Consider the following 14040-nt stretch of genomic DNA (forward strand, 5'->3'; position numbering starts at 1 on the left):
ATGACAACAGATACATACAGACATGATATGACAACAGATACATACAGACAAAACAACTGCATCAACCCTCATCCCTATAGGACACATCAAATAAAAAGGTCTTTAACCTCACTTTAAAAACGGACAAGGAAGGCGCTGTTCTAATGTCCAGAGGAAGACTATTCCTAGTTAAGACGAGTTCAAGACAAATGAATGTATTTATTACACGTGTGAGGTGCAGGTGTCTGTTACACTCAAGTTGAGTATCACAGAAGACTGGACAATGAATACAGGAAATCAAGAGACTATATGGTATCACAATATGGCAGGATACAAAACGATTAACATAGCCTTTTGCAGGCACTGAAAAAGAACACTGTATGCCAGTTAGTTTTTGTTTAGGTCTTTAGATAGGGCTACTAGAAATGGCCTTGTTGCTCCTTCTATTTTCCTCATTCAAAGTTGCATGGCATTTTACACTTAAGCAAAATTGTGACCCCTGACTTACATCAGTGACACAGGCCTTTCCTAGTCACACCTTACAAAGACCCAACTTATGGCTATGCAGGCATATTAAAACAGTAAAATGACAGTTTATCAATGATACAAGAAACATAATTAATAGATAAGCATATTTCTCTCCTGGACATAAGGGGAACATGAGCTTAAAATTGCAAAATATAGATCATACATTGTTTATTATATTCAGAACATTTCAAACAGTATAGAAATAATAAAGTCATCATTATCTTGAATTGTTGTTAACGGATCAATGGTTGAAAGACAGACCTCTTGATCCCCCAGATCAGCATCATGGCTGGTTGTGTGTTCCTGCATCATCACTGGTGTTCCCCTCTGCTGTGTCTGCTGCAATACATTTTTGTATAGTTTTAGATTTTGACCTCCCGTGTTGATAGTTTCTTTAATGTTACATTTTACTATCAAAGTGATTTCTGCTGGCTTTATTTTAGGCTACGTCTTATTTTAATTTTAAACGATTTTGCTTCTCTACTATCAAATAACCATAGTGTGTAATATGCATTGAATTAAATAAATACTAAATTTGATAAATCATGTGGATAGTTAATTTCACTTGCTTGTAACGGGGAGGCTATATATGTTCTTGCTGATCCTGTGGCAACATTTCGCTGAAAGCCCGATTTATCGCGGGCCCTGTGACATTACATTTAGTTATCAGACGCTCTTATCCAGAGAGACTTACAGTAAGTCCCCCTGAGGCAAGTAGGATGAAGTGTCTTGCCCAAGGACACAACGTCATTTGGCACGGCCAAGAATCGATCAAGCAACCTTCTGATTAATAGCCCGATTCCCTAAACGCTCAGCCATCTGAATCCCTGTACAACATGTGACGGGTCAGCTCTCAAAATACTGAGTGACTTTTAATCATTCTGTCCCATGTAAAACATGCTATAATCCAAACCCACCATTTACTCCATAAACTCCAGGATTAATCTGTGATTACTGCAGGAGATGACTCATCGCAGCATTGCCGAGTTTCACAGTAACAGCAGTGAGGTTAGACAATGTGATGACAACTGACAAAGAGTTTGACAGCCAATGAGCAAATATACATCCACCCTAATCTATTTTACAAGTCTGAAGAGAGAAAATAAAGATGTAGGCCTGTTCTCTCTGTCGATTCAAATAGGTGATAGCAGAGGTGGATAAAGGCTATTAGATATACTGGAATATATATATTTTACTTGAGTAAAATAAAATTAAAATAACGTACATGTCGTATTAGGCATACATCAAGCTTGCATCTGCAAAATAGAATAATATTTGCAATGGCTAAACTAAACCGAACAGAGAAGTGAATGGGAAAACCGGTCAATTTCAGTTTGGAATAATTCATGATTTTCTATCACGATATTTTCTGAATAGTTTCATAGTTCATACTCAGATATTATGCTTCGACAACATTAATACCGGTACACACTCATACAACTAGGTGGCAGTACAGGCGAAGGCACTGGTCATTTCCGGAGAAAAATCTTGAACTGTGAACCCGGTTGCATTAGCTCTTTCCTTTCCTGTTTCGGCTTTCTAAAGAGACACACATAGGTAAATTATCCCCAATTTTTTATCCGAGTCAATCCAAATTATCTACTACATTTAAGTGTCCATGTTTGGTTGTAATGTATAGCTGAATGCGTATCGTACAGAGAAAGGCGATATTTGTTGTAATTTGTCTTTTTATATTTGTGTATTTGGCTTCGTTACAGTAGGCAAGCATCCGTAGATGCGACGAACGCAGGCCCCTCTAAATATCGCTAGCTGAAAGCATGTACTTGAGAACAACACCGAGTTCGCTTCTATGACTAGGTTTTGTTTGTGTCGTATCATTTGTATGTGTTATACAGTGGCTGTAAATTCGGCTAAAGGTACGGGGGTTTAGGAAAATGCTTGCATGGAAATGAAGTTGACTAATGCCACTGTAGCGCAGAGTTACGTTGGCTAGCTAGCCTACCTACTGACCGTAACTGAAGTAGTAGCTACAAGTAGTCATGATTTTATTGACAAGTAGTTAGACACTTGGGTGTGTAAAGCATTCCTGCACATGTAGCTGGTCATCATAACTGTTTACAGTAGGGTCTAGAAACGTAGTGTGGCTAGCTGGATTCTTGATTTAGTTAGCTCTAGTTAACCATATCGTCCGGTAACGGTGCCATGCTTGAATTGAGATCCCAGAAAGAGGTGTGAACTGAGGGACTAACTTGCGGTCTAAGTAGACATTTTTAACGTATTTAATCTGTGTGATTAGTTATCATGTGTAACTGTACTGTACCACCAACTTCAACCTACCTGGACGCGCGGTGGTGGTCAAGAACGATGCTCGGATAACGAATTGGCTGTAATCGAACTACTTTTAAATGGATTTTGGTTAATAAAGCGGATACTTTCAGTACTTTAACATGACACTTGACACGACGGTGCACCAGTAAGGGTGCTCCAGTTGTAAATTGATGCTCCTGTGGGATTCCGAAATGTTCTGATGGTCTAGCAGAGTTCTAGATTCTGATGCTCCATTAACTTCTGATGGGTGCAGATTAGTGATTAGATATTGAAGGCCCAGTAGGTTTTGCTAGGTTCTGAGGGTCCAGAAGATTCTGTTGGGTGCGCTCTGTTTGTTAAGTAGTACTAAAGATCCCATATGTTCCACTAGATACAGTTGGTCCAGCATGTACTGCTCTGTACTGATGTTCCAGTGGGTTCTGACTGGCTCTGACATTTGTCCTGCAGCAATGGCACCTCGTAAGGGTAAGGAAAAGAAGGAGGAGCAGGTGATCAGCCTGGGACCCCAGGTGGCCGAGGGGGAGAACGTGTTCGGAGTGTGCCACATCTTTGCCTCCTTCAATGACACCTTTGTCCACGTCACCGACCTTTCTGGCAAGTAGGTACCCCTCCGTCCCTCTCACCTGGAGGAGTGTGTTGGTTGGTTGGTTGGTTGAGTGTGTGTTATCAGCTAGGCATGTTTCTGCTGCTGTTCTAATACATCTGTTTTGTCTCCGTCTCTCCCGTCCCCCCATCTTTTCCCTCACCTCTCCCTCGCTTTTCTTTCCCCTCCATCTCTTCAACTTCCTCTTGCCCTCCTCTCCCCCATCCCCCTATCTGTCTTCTCCCCCTCACTCTCTTGTCTCCTTCCTCCCCCCCCCGTCCTCCCTCAGGGAAACCATCTGCCGTGTGACCGGGGGGATGAAGGTGAAGGCCGACAGAGACGAGTCGTCCCCCTACGCCGCCATGCTGGCTGCCCAGGACGTGGCCCAGCGCTGCAAGGAGCTGGGCATCACCGCGCTGCACATCAAGCTCCGCGCCACCGGGGGCAACAGGTGAGATGGGGCGCAAATGGGGGGGGGGGGGGGGGTGTGACTTCAAAACAAAGTAGAGAAGGGCTATGTAGACTGGCTTTTAGGGGGGGGTACAGAACTCCCAATTGCAGACTTTATATTTTTTTGTAAGTCCTGCAGCTCCCCTTACTGTATGTACTGGTGCAGGCAGTATGCATTTAATTAGGCCATACTACAGTGTCAGAACTGGCGATGGCCCGTTTGTTAGTTAACCCAGTTTCACTGCGATTGGCGCTTCTTCCGCTGCTTAAAGTATTGTGGGTTGGAATAGCCAAAAAAGCGTGATGGCATGCATATTGCATAACGTAGCGTTGTGCAGCGCTGGATGTGGTGGGGAAATCCTGGCATTTTGGGGGAGGCAGGTCACTGAGTAATATCTCCCACTGGCTGCTGGTGTGGTCCACCCTGTCCTGACCCGGCCCCCTCTCTCTCTCCAGAACCAAGACCCCAGGACCAGGAGCCCAGTCTGCCCTCAGGGCCCTGGCCCGCTCCGGCATGAAGATCGGACGCATCGGTGAGACTGGGAGCGCATGCATGCACACAAACACACTTGTGCATTCATTCAAGCACATACATGCAACACACACACACACACACAGTTGTTAGGATGTTCTGAGGCCACCTACATCTTGGCCTGTTTCCATGGACATCAGACTGGCAGACTGTAGCTAGTATCATCAAATATCACACACTCCCAAGCCTTCAGGATTGAGATCAGGCGGGTAGTGTTCGTGCCGAGTCGGCCTTCTCTGATCACATGGTCTGCAAAGAGCAACAGTTCCTCATTCTTTGCTGGTGTCTGTCACCCATCTAGTTTGTTTGTATCCTGTCTGTGCGTGTATCCGTATCCCATGCATGTTCAGCTTGTCTGAATCTCTACGTTGTCTCCCCCCCCTCAGAGGACGTCACCCCTATTCCATCAGACAGCACCCGCAGAAAGGGAGGACGCCGCGGCCGACGTCTGTAAATGTGCTTCTGTTGAGCTTTTCACTCAATAAAAGGTTAATCCCAGCTGCTGCCTCTGTCTGTTCTGTCCACTCCGATGAGTCGAGTCAGTTGTTGAACAGGTATAACGAGTGAATCCTTGTTCACTTGGATCTTAATTCAAGTGAAACTTTTGGTAAGGTTTGTGATAAAAAGCCCCCAGAGAGATTTGAATGAAGACCACAACCCAAGCTCTACCAATGCACTAAAAGGGTGTTGTGATTTCTTGTACAGTAGACCAACTTGGCTACAGTGCTGTAACAGGTAATACCTGTGTACTATAATCAACCTTGTCTGTGTTTCTGGAATCATTATCTGGAGATGTAACTGCAAGACCACCTTCATCCAATGCATTGTTGAACATCCTAAAGAGCTGTGTTCATAGACATGGGGTGCGTTTTCTGAAAGCATCGAAAGCCTAAATTTATCGTAGAATCCATCGTATGATGAATCTTGTTTCCCGAAGCCATCATAGCTAAAGAGGCTCTTGAAAATGCTTGTCGATTACGCCTTACGAGCATCTTTGGGGAAAATCGCGTAAGAAATAACTACGTTTATTTTCCTTGTAGAAAACAAAGATCTATTGTTATCGGACGCAAACGCAGCCCAGTGTGTCTGCTAGTTCTGTGAAATTAAAATACATTGAAGAATTCCAGGGAATGGGTGTTTTCCCTGTAAAGGGGAACAGTCTCTACAAGCGGAACGTCTGATGAAGGCTCGTCATTCACTGGTCTGCTTTCTCTTTGGGTGAGTGGGTGTTAGTCAGGCTCAGATAAGGTCTCAATGAAGTAAACATTTTAATTATGAACGCTACTCCACATTTACATTACATTTATGCATTTAGCAGACGCTTTTATTCAAAGCGACTTCCAAGAGAGTTTTACAAAAGTTCATAGGTCACTGACAATAACAACGAAAAAGCCCCAAACATTGCGGGTAGCCAAACATGAAGCATACATTGTGAAACAAGTCTCACCTAATACATATTTGTGAGACGTCCTGAGTCAAGTTCAGAATGACATTCAGGCGTTCAGTTCCTGAGTGAGCAGTCTGCCCCTGACAACAAGAGATGCTGGTTAGGGACAGCCAATCAGAAAATTCTTCTGACAGCCCCAGACCTGACTTGCAAGATTCTGGTAAAGGGGAGATTCCGAATTCCCTCCCAGCCTCAGTTCCTCATTCTCACCTACATTACCAACTGTCTCTCTCTGTTCTGTCAGTAGTATCAGCCTAGACCTGACCTGACAACAGACTAGTCCTGCATTAGTACGTTACATTATATTTTACAATTGTATACATTTAGCAGGTGTTTTCATCAATCAGGGACAGGAAGTCCATTGTAACATTATTGTGGTGTTATTTGGATAGCAGGGTGTATTTCTCCATAGCGAGCGTGCAGCAGAGTGAGCCAACATGACTGAGTCGGAGCCTTCCAGACCTCTGATTGGAGCGTCCAGCCAGCAGACCATGGTCGACGTGGGAACACCAACTGTAGTGTAAGATATGATGTAGGGAGTAACTGTGGGATATGAGGAAGTGTACTGTGACGGAGTTTGAAATGTAGTGTAACATATGACTAATGTTTAGAGTAGTGTAATTACTGGGGTTAAGTGTAGTGTAATATATGACTGGTTTAGGTATAGTATAATATATGATAGGTTAAGTGTAGCGTAATGCATGACTTGTTAGTGTAGTATAATAAAATACTGGGGTTAAATGTGTGATATTTCCCCAGGAGTCACTTATAGAATGTATAAATGTAAAACAAGTATAACATAAACAAAGTTGTAGTTCAAAACAACATCAGAAGGACGCTGAGATAACTTTGTGGAAATGGTTGCTGCCTAGCAACCTGTTACATCACCACGTCTCCTTCCTCCCTATTGGTTGTTTAATTACTGATGTGGTCTGTTGAGATTCATAACACTATCCTCGGTCTACAAGATATGTGGGGGGCATTTTAAAATACTCTTTTAAAAGCTTTCAGATATGCACTTGCTTAAATTCCATACTTCAGAATTCAAATATATCTACTCATTTTTAAATACTGTTTCTCTGGCAATTTTACTATTTGAAGTGATGATTCTAAATAGCCTACTATTTGACAATTATTTTAAATACTATTTTAAGTGACAATTATAAAAACAATTTTTAATGACTGACAATTACAACTAATATTTGAAGTGACAGTTATATAAACCATTTGAAGTGACAATTCCACTATTTGATATGACGATTATAAATACTTGTGAGGTGACTTATTGTTTCGAGAATATACTATGACAGACATTTTGAATACTATTTGTAGTGATTCCAAATACTAGTTGATGGCATAATTCTCTAGAATCTAGACCTCTGATCTGCTGTGACATCTGTGTCCTCCAGTGGCCCCTCCCCCTCCTCCACACGGGCCTATAAGGTGGTAGGATTCACCCTACTTGCATGTCTGCTGATTGCTGGCCAGGCAGTCACTGCCTACTTCCTCCTCAGACAAGGAAATGACATCACAGGTCTGGAGAAGCAGACCGACAGCCTGAAGGGTCAGATGACCAACTCCCGCTCCGGTGAGAAGTGTATGCACACGCAAACATGCACTGACACACACAGACATGCACATCCACAACAATGCACAGGCACACACACATGTGAAGCGCCTGTCTGTTGGTTGCTGTAAGAGCCTTTCTCCCTGCCCCAGCCTCTGTGCCCATGAAGATGCACGTGCCCATGAACCCCATGCCCAAACTCGTCGATCTGGAGGATGAGGTAAGATGGACGGAGCTCTGTCTGACAGCCTGTCTGTCTGATATAATTCCTGTCTGTCTGCCTGTCTGTCTGATATACTGTCTGTCTGTCTGTCTGTCTGTCTGTCTGTCTGTCTGTCTGTCTGTCTGCCTGTCTGTCTGATATACTGTCTGTCTGTCTGTCTGTCTGCCTGTCTGTCTGATATACTGTCTGTCTGTCTGACAGCCTGTCTGTCTGATATACTGTCTGTCTGTCTGCCTGTCTGTGTGACTGACATCATGTTTGCCCGTGTGTCTGACATACTGCCTGTGTATGTTTGTCTGTGTGACTGACATCATGTTTGCCCGTGTGTCTGACATACTGCCTGTGTATGTTTGTCTGTGTGACTGAAATCATGTTTGCCCGTGTGTCTGACATACTGCCTGTGTATGTTTGTCTGTGTGACTGACATCATGTTTGCCCGTGTGTCTGACATACTGCCTGTGTATGTTTGTCTGTGTGACTGACACACACTGTCCGTCTGCTGTCTTAGGACTCCTCCAGCGAGCTGCCTGGTCCTAGTCCTGTGGATGGGACCCAGTGCCAGCTGGAGGCTCTGGGTCTGGTCCCCGTGAAGCCCACCTCGTTCAGGCCTGCCTGTGACGAGGAGGGCAACTACGTGCCTCAGCAGTGCTGGAAGGACCTGTGCTGGTGCGTGGATGCTTCCGGAAAGCAGGTCGAAGGCTCCATTAAGCACGGCAAGGCCTTCTGCGCCATCTCCCCCGGTACGGTCACACAAACAGTCCCCACGCACACAGTGTCACACTTGTGCATACTCACTCACACACCGATGCACAGACACGCAAGCACGTAGACTCCAACACGGTTACACAGAAGCGCATGCATGTACGCCTTCGCACACACCAATGCACACACTCACACATGCGCACACACACACTCAGACACCTGTAGATCATGTCGATATTTCTGCACAGATTGATAACCAGACAGTGTTGTTTGTCACACATAACTCATGTATATATCCTGACCTGTAACCAGCATCTGAGTTATAGTGAGGTCCAACCACAGATGTAAATCACAGTTCGAGGACCATTTATCATTAAAATATTTACATAATTAACTTTGTAGCTATCATATGGGGTTACAGTCCTGTATATGTCATCAGCAACTCTAATCATCTCTCTCTCTGCTTCCCAGAAATGAGCCATGGCCTGGTGTTCACAGGTGAGCATTTGTGACATACAATGTACTAGTAGACCACCATAACTACAGTGCTGGAACAGGTGTAATAGTTACTGGAATAAACCTTATTGGCGCATCAATACAGTTTGGGTTTTGATCGTTGTTAGAATGTTGTCCCTGCGTCAAATATCAAGTCAGAATTGCTTAATCTATCACAGTTTCCATTCCAAGTTCATGTGTTTCTTTTAGGATTTGTTTTTTCATCCTGTTTCACCGATTTAAGCCTGTTATGACGTATAAAACAAGCAATGGCAATTCCTTTGGTGAATCATTTGTTTAAATGTGGCAATGTATAAGCTATTTTAGTTACGGGTTAGCTACCCTAGCTAATGTCCCTGTACTTACTGTAAGTCGCTCTGGATAAGAAAAATGACTAAATGTACGTATCTTAACAAGTTGTTTTAGTAGTTTCAACTGATCTTTTTTAATATAATGCAATAGGGAATGTGTATTTGAACACAGCTTCAGTCATAAAATCACCAACTTTTTCACTTCCTCTTTCCAGCATACTGTTGTATTGTTTTTTTGGGAACTTTCCATGGTTTAAAGATCAAATTTTACATACAGAGCGTAAGTTGTATAAGCTTGGGGATGTCCGGACTGGGTCTCCGAGTTTATGTCATCCTATGATGTCACACCCCTCCTTCCTGCTTCCGGTCTCAGAGTATCACTAATCCTGGAAAGGGTCCTCTTTCCCCCTCTCTCCATGTCTCTCCCACCTCTCTCTCCCCCATCTCTCCTTGTCTCTGTTTCAGAGGACTGATCCTCCAGGCCGATCCAGGACATGAGGCTGAGCTGAGGACTACAGCCAGCTCCCCCCACCTACTTCATTGAGACCTATAGTTAACATGCTCTGCCACCTAGCATAGTTAGCATGTAAGCTCTTAAAGTTTTCACAGTCAGGTGTTTTATCTCATACTATCTCATCAGATGTGTTTCCATACGTGTTCTCTCAACTAACCTGTGCTTGTTCTGAACCAGAGACAAACATTTATTCATGTCATCTTGATTTATACCTGGGGATTAATAAAGTTATTCAACTTGTCATCTGTCAGTAGCCAATAAAAAACATGAGTTGATGTGACTGAGTGTGTGTCATAAGAATCATGTGACAACACATTCACGCACCCATCAGTGTTACTGTTTTACCCAGTGTTTTGTTCAGGCCAAGCCCCCACTCCAACATCCATATATGAGACACATCCATTAATGACCCATGACCATCATTTAGGGTTCTGTGGCTAAAGGTAACAAGTCAATGCTGATCCAATAAAATCCAAACGTTCACATGTTTTTTGTCTCAGCCTTGATGCATTCAACCTAGCCACTATTTTAGTCCTGCCTAACTAGACACATAGTGTCTGTGAGTGAGTGCAAGAGAAAGAAGGCAGAGTCTCCTGTGTAGTCAGTCCTGTAAAGAAAACATGGGAACCCCCCACCCCACCCTGCATCTCACTGGGAGACCAGGGAGGAGTCCTCACGCTCCTGAAGTTCTCCATCACATCCCAAACCTAAACCATCTCTGCGACACTTACCACCAGTTGGGGGTGGCGGGTATAGCTCAGTGGTGGAGCATTAGCATCCGAGGTTGCAGGTTTGATTCCACATCTGTATGTCACTTTGGATAACAGTGGCTGCTAAGTGAATCCATGACTATTCAAGTCACATAGATCATAAACTGCCACTTAGCTGTGTTCAAAACACTTTATTCAAGAACCTTGATAGAATTCAAGTTTAATACAGTTTGAGTACCAAAACAAAACCTCTTCCAAAATAATATAAAGAAACTGAGAAAGAGACTGAGTCTGACAACCAATCAGACAAAGATTCAGTCGTACAGTAATTGATAGAGCATGCAAACATGCAGGAACAGACACTTCCTCAATGGAACAGCTACTTCCTGACAGACGAAGTTTCAAGATCATGACAATGATTTTATTCAGTGCGTCTCAACTGAAAACAGACTCATCTGGATTCAAGTCTGAACTCTTACCTAGGCCACATGGCCAGGAATTGTAGACATAATGTTGTTTTTCTTTGTTCCTTGACCCTGACAACCAAAATACTATTAGAACTATGCACTTCTGACCCTTGATTTTCTATGTGCACTATTTGTGCATCGCTTTTTGGATCAAAGCATCTGCTAAATGGATAAAATATTATGTATAAAATATAGCTGCAGTAGCGTGCTTTGGCCACCAGATGCCACTGTAATAACGTATACCCACACTGGCTTAGACTGGTGTGTGACATCATAGATGAAGAGGGCCTCTCAGCATGGCTCCCCCACCCCCTCTGACATCACACACAGCCTCTACCACTGCTAGCGGGGAGGGGGCGGAGGGAAATATCATTGCTGGGTAGGGTATTTGGAAATAATACCCTTGTTTTAATGATGCAGCTTTAATGTTATAATGTATGGTTATTATTGCTAGCTAGCCAGGTGAAGTAGGTGGAGATGAAACACTGTTTGGATACATAAAATGTTTAAAATAAATATGCTTCCTTCCCAAACATCCCGCTTTCCCAAAACAACAATGACAACAACATAATGTCCAGTTGATATACAAAACAAGCGACAGACGAGCCCAGAGGCTATTGCACAGAGAGAGAGAAATGATTGCACAGATGAATGAAACGATACAGTAACCAGCCAGGCACACTCACCTCACAGCTCTCTTTAAAGAGACATTCCACATCACCTTCTCTTACAGTTCAAACCCAACAAGTGCAAACTTATAGTCGGAGGGATTGGGGGGTTGGGCAGGGAGTGGAGGCGGGAGCTCCTGGTTCAGAGATTCCGGAGAAGGTCAAGATGGTTCAATGACACACAGTTCCTCCTCCTAGGAGGAGAAGATGCAGCATCTCCTCTCTCCGCCTGCTTGGTCTCACTTAGGTCCTCTCAGCATGCTGGCGTAGTCCTTCAGAGTCTGCTCTATGTTCGGCACCTCAAAGTTCTGGGCGGCGAAGATGCCGGTGCAAGTTCCTATGGCGACGCCCAGCACGGCAGAGGAACGTAGCCTGGCTACAATGAGGCCGGCCAGGAAGCCCTTCAGGAAGGGGGACGCCAGCACACTGCCCCCCTGTGGACGGAGGAGGAACTATTTTGTAATGGGGAGGCCAGACTACAGAGGCTACATGTTAGTTCCTATTTGAAAATGGCAAAGGTTGAGGCAAAGACATCATCACAACATGGAAGTTCAGATTTCATAGGGCTAGCGGTGACTAGGCAGTAACTCGTCACCTACTGCAACAGAACCCTAAATGAGCTCAAAGCTAACTGTTACTCCTTATGTGAGCTCTTTAGAACACAGGGTTTCCCGCAGCACTTTTCAGTTAAGGCGGCGCTTAAGTAACACACGCCTGCCGCCTTAACTTCGTTGTCAAAATAAATAAATATTATTTACTTGAAATATCATAGCAATATCCGCTGTTGTCCTGTTTTCTCGCCTGAGTCTATCGCACAAACTAAAACCTCCCTCCCCCCGCATTAGTTTATCGCACAAACTCGCCGCCCCCCCCCCCCAACCATGCTGCTCATGGTTAAGTTGACTATCAGACTGTGTGTATGGAACATGTGTGTGTAGTAATACCTGCTCTGTCTGTACCCTGGAGTCAGAGTGTGTGTGTGTGTGTGTGGTTTTTATGTGTGTGTATGATTTTTGTGTTTGTGCATGCCTAGAATCTTACTGTGTAGTACTGCTCTGCCAATACCCCGAGGCCAGGGTGTGTGTGTGTGTGTGTGTGTGTGTGTGTGGCTATAAAGATGTGTGTGTGTGCATGTGTGAGTGTGTGTATGGCATTCCAGCAGTACCTGTGGTACCCCAGCCTGCACCTCATCCTCCACCCGTCTCTGGATGTCCTCCAGCTGGTCCTTGAGATCCGCTAGATCCCTCAACTTGTTCAGGGGGTTCTATCACAAGCAACCACATTCAGTACACAGGATACACTTCTAGCCAATAAGAAGCAACCATATTCAGTACAATGAAAGAGTATAGAAGCTTTTATATTCTTTGCTTCCATACCCTTTGGTACAATAAACACACGTTTCAAATCCTAACATTACCTCCTCAGTCAGTCCACAAGACGCATTAAACATGTGCCTGTCAAGTTCCTTGACATATATATGACATATATATATATATATATATATATATATATATATATATATATATATATATATATATATATATATATATATATATGCTCTGAGTATATCAGTAGGCCTTTAAAGTCTTAAAAAATATATCAGTAGACCTATACTGATATACTGAAGAGTATGTGCGAACGTAGGAGCATGAAAAAGTCCATGTTTATCCCACAACAATCTGGCATCGATTACTTCAGACATGGCTAGCTAGCTAACAACTATGAGTCAGTGACTGTACAACCAAGCTCACGGGGGAAAAGTCGCCACACATTACTGCCAGTTGTCTCAATGGCAGAATACACTAGAATGTCTAAACGACAAAGATAACGCGACTTTCGCTACAGTTATGATCGTTTCGTTACTGCAAGTTCTAGTTATCGGGCAATGCAAACTTCCCAGGATACCTTACAAGCTAACGCGTTAAATTATGCTAGCAAGAGTTCAGCTAGCTAGCTTAAAGTAAAACTACCCTAAAAATACCAGTCACACCCGACGACAGACAGTTGACCATACCGGATAGATAGAGGACAAATACACAGGCGTTCATAGAGTGACTTTAAAGAGTTCATTTGAACACTTCTCCATCGCCTCTATACCACACTAACCTTGTCGTTTGACATGTCTGCGAATCACTGCACATCTGGTCTCGATTAACTTTCCTGCCCGCGGTATGGCTGAAAGACCGCGTCTCTCCCAGATCTCTCTCGTTTCCTATTTTGGTTAAGCCGTTCTGACTCATGCTCTACACGTTATAATTTAGGGAACCTGAAAAGGGCTACTTTATGTTGTTGACATGTTTTAACAGTAGCTGAAAGCACACATTACTGTACAGCTGCACCTGCACATCAGTTTGTCGTTACCTCGCTTGCAAGCTCAACCTCCTCTGACGCGCGAGCGGGTAGCGGTTGTCAAGGTAACGGAGGCGAAGTGAGGAGGGAGGATGATGCAAGCAGGGAGCAGGCCGGTGGCGGTGGCAATACCGATGACGGAGCTGGGATTTTGATTAAGGTGGACCTCACAACTATACAGACAGGATAGCTTTCTATCAAATGTTGGGTCCCAGACGCATCCACA

The 14040-nt window shown here is 43.9% G+C and overlaps 3 protein-coding genes across 5 annotated transcripts; 2 read left to right on the plus strand and 1 right to left on the minus strand.

Moving 5' to 3' along the window:
• Positions 1–1935: 1935 nt before the first annotated feature.
• Positions 1936–4859, plus strand: rps14 (ribosomal protein S14). The gene is made up of 5 exons (XM_084684281.1): positions 1936–2064; positions 3244–3394; positions 3669–3830; positions 4286–4362; positions 4748–4859. Exons 2-5 carry the CDS (start codon positions 3246–3248, stop codon positions 4813–4815), a joined length of 456 nt encoding a protein of 151 aa, XP_084540407.1. The 5' UTR covers positions 1936–2064; positions 3244–3245; the 3' UTR covers positions 4816–4859.
• Positions 4860–6012: 1153 nt separating this feature from the next.
• On the plus strand, positions 6013–9895 carry cd74b (CD74 molecule, major histocompatibility complex, class II invariant chain b). Of its 3 annotated transcripts, none has more exons than XM_084684414.1 (7): positions 6013–6098; positions 6201–6328; positions 7218–7396; positions 7528–7595; positions 8107–8338; positions 8772–8798; positions 9572–9895. In XM_084684414.1, exons 2-7 carry the CDS (start codon positions 6246–6248, stop codon positions 9577–9579), a joined length of 597 nt encoding a protein of 198 aa, XP_084540540.1. In that variant the 5' UTR covers positions 6013–6098; positions 6201–6245; the 3' UTR covers positions 9580–9895. The 3 variants fall into 3 exon arrangements, with proteins under 3 accessions (XP_084540540.1, XP_084540543.1, XP_084540541.1); XM_084684417.1 differs by having other exon boundaries at positions 6018–6098; positions 6204–6328; XM_084684415.1 differs by lacking the exon at positions 6013–6098 and having other exon boundaries at positions 6114–6328.
• A 611-nt stretch (positions 9896–10506) lies between these two features.
• Positions 10507–13770, minus strand: LOC146245215 (SLC35A4 upstream open reading frame protein-like). Its single transcript, XM_084683912.1, has 3 exons — positions 13572–13770; positions 12631–12729; positions 10507–11899 (listed from the first exon to the last, which is right to left on the minus strand). The coding sequence occupies exons 1-3, from the start codon at positions 13584–13586 to the stop codon at positions 11705–11707; spliced, it is 309 nt and encodes a 102-aa protein (XP_084540038.1). The 5' UTR covers positions 13587–13770; the 3' UTR covers positions 10507–11704.
• Between the last annotated feature and the right edge of the window lie 270 nt (positions 13771–14040).

The sequence above is a fragment of the Hypomesus nipponensis genome, chromosome 20, assembly GCF_054491055.1.
Source record: "Hypomesus nipponensis isolate SF chromosome 20, ASM5449105v1, whole genome shotgun sequence".
NCBI lineage: Eukaryota > Metazoa > Chordata > Actinopteri > Osmeriformes > Osmeridae > Hypomesus > Hypomesus nipponensis.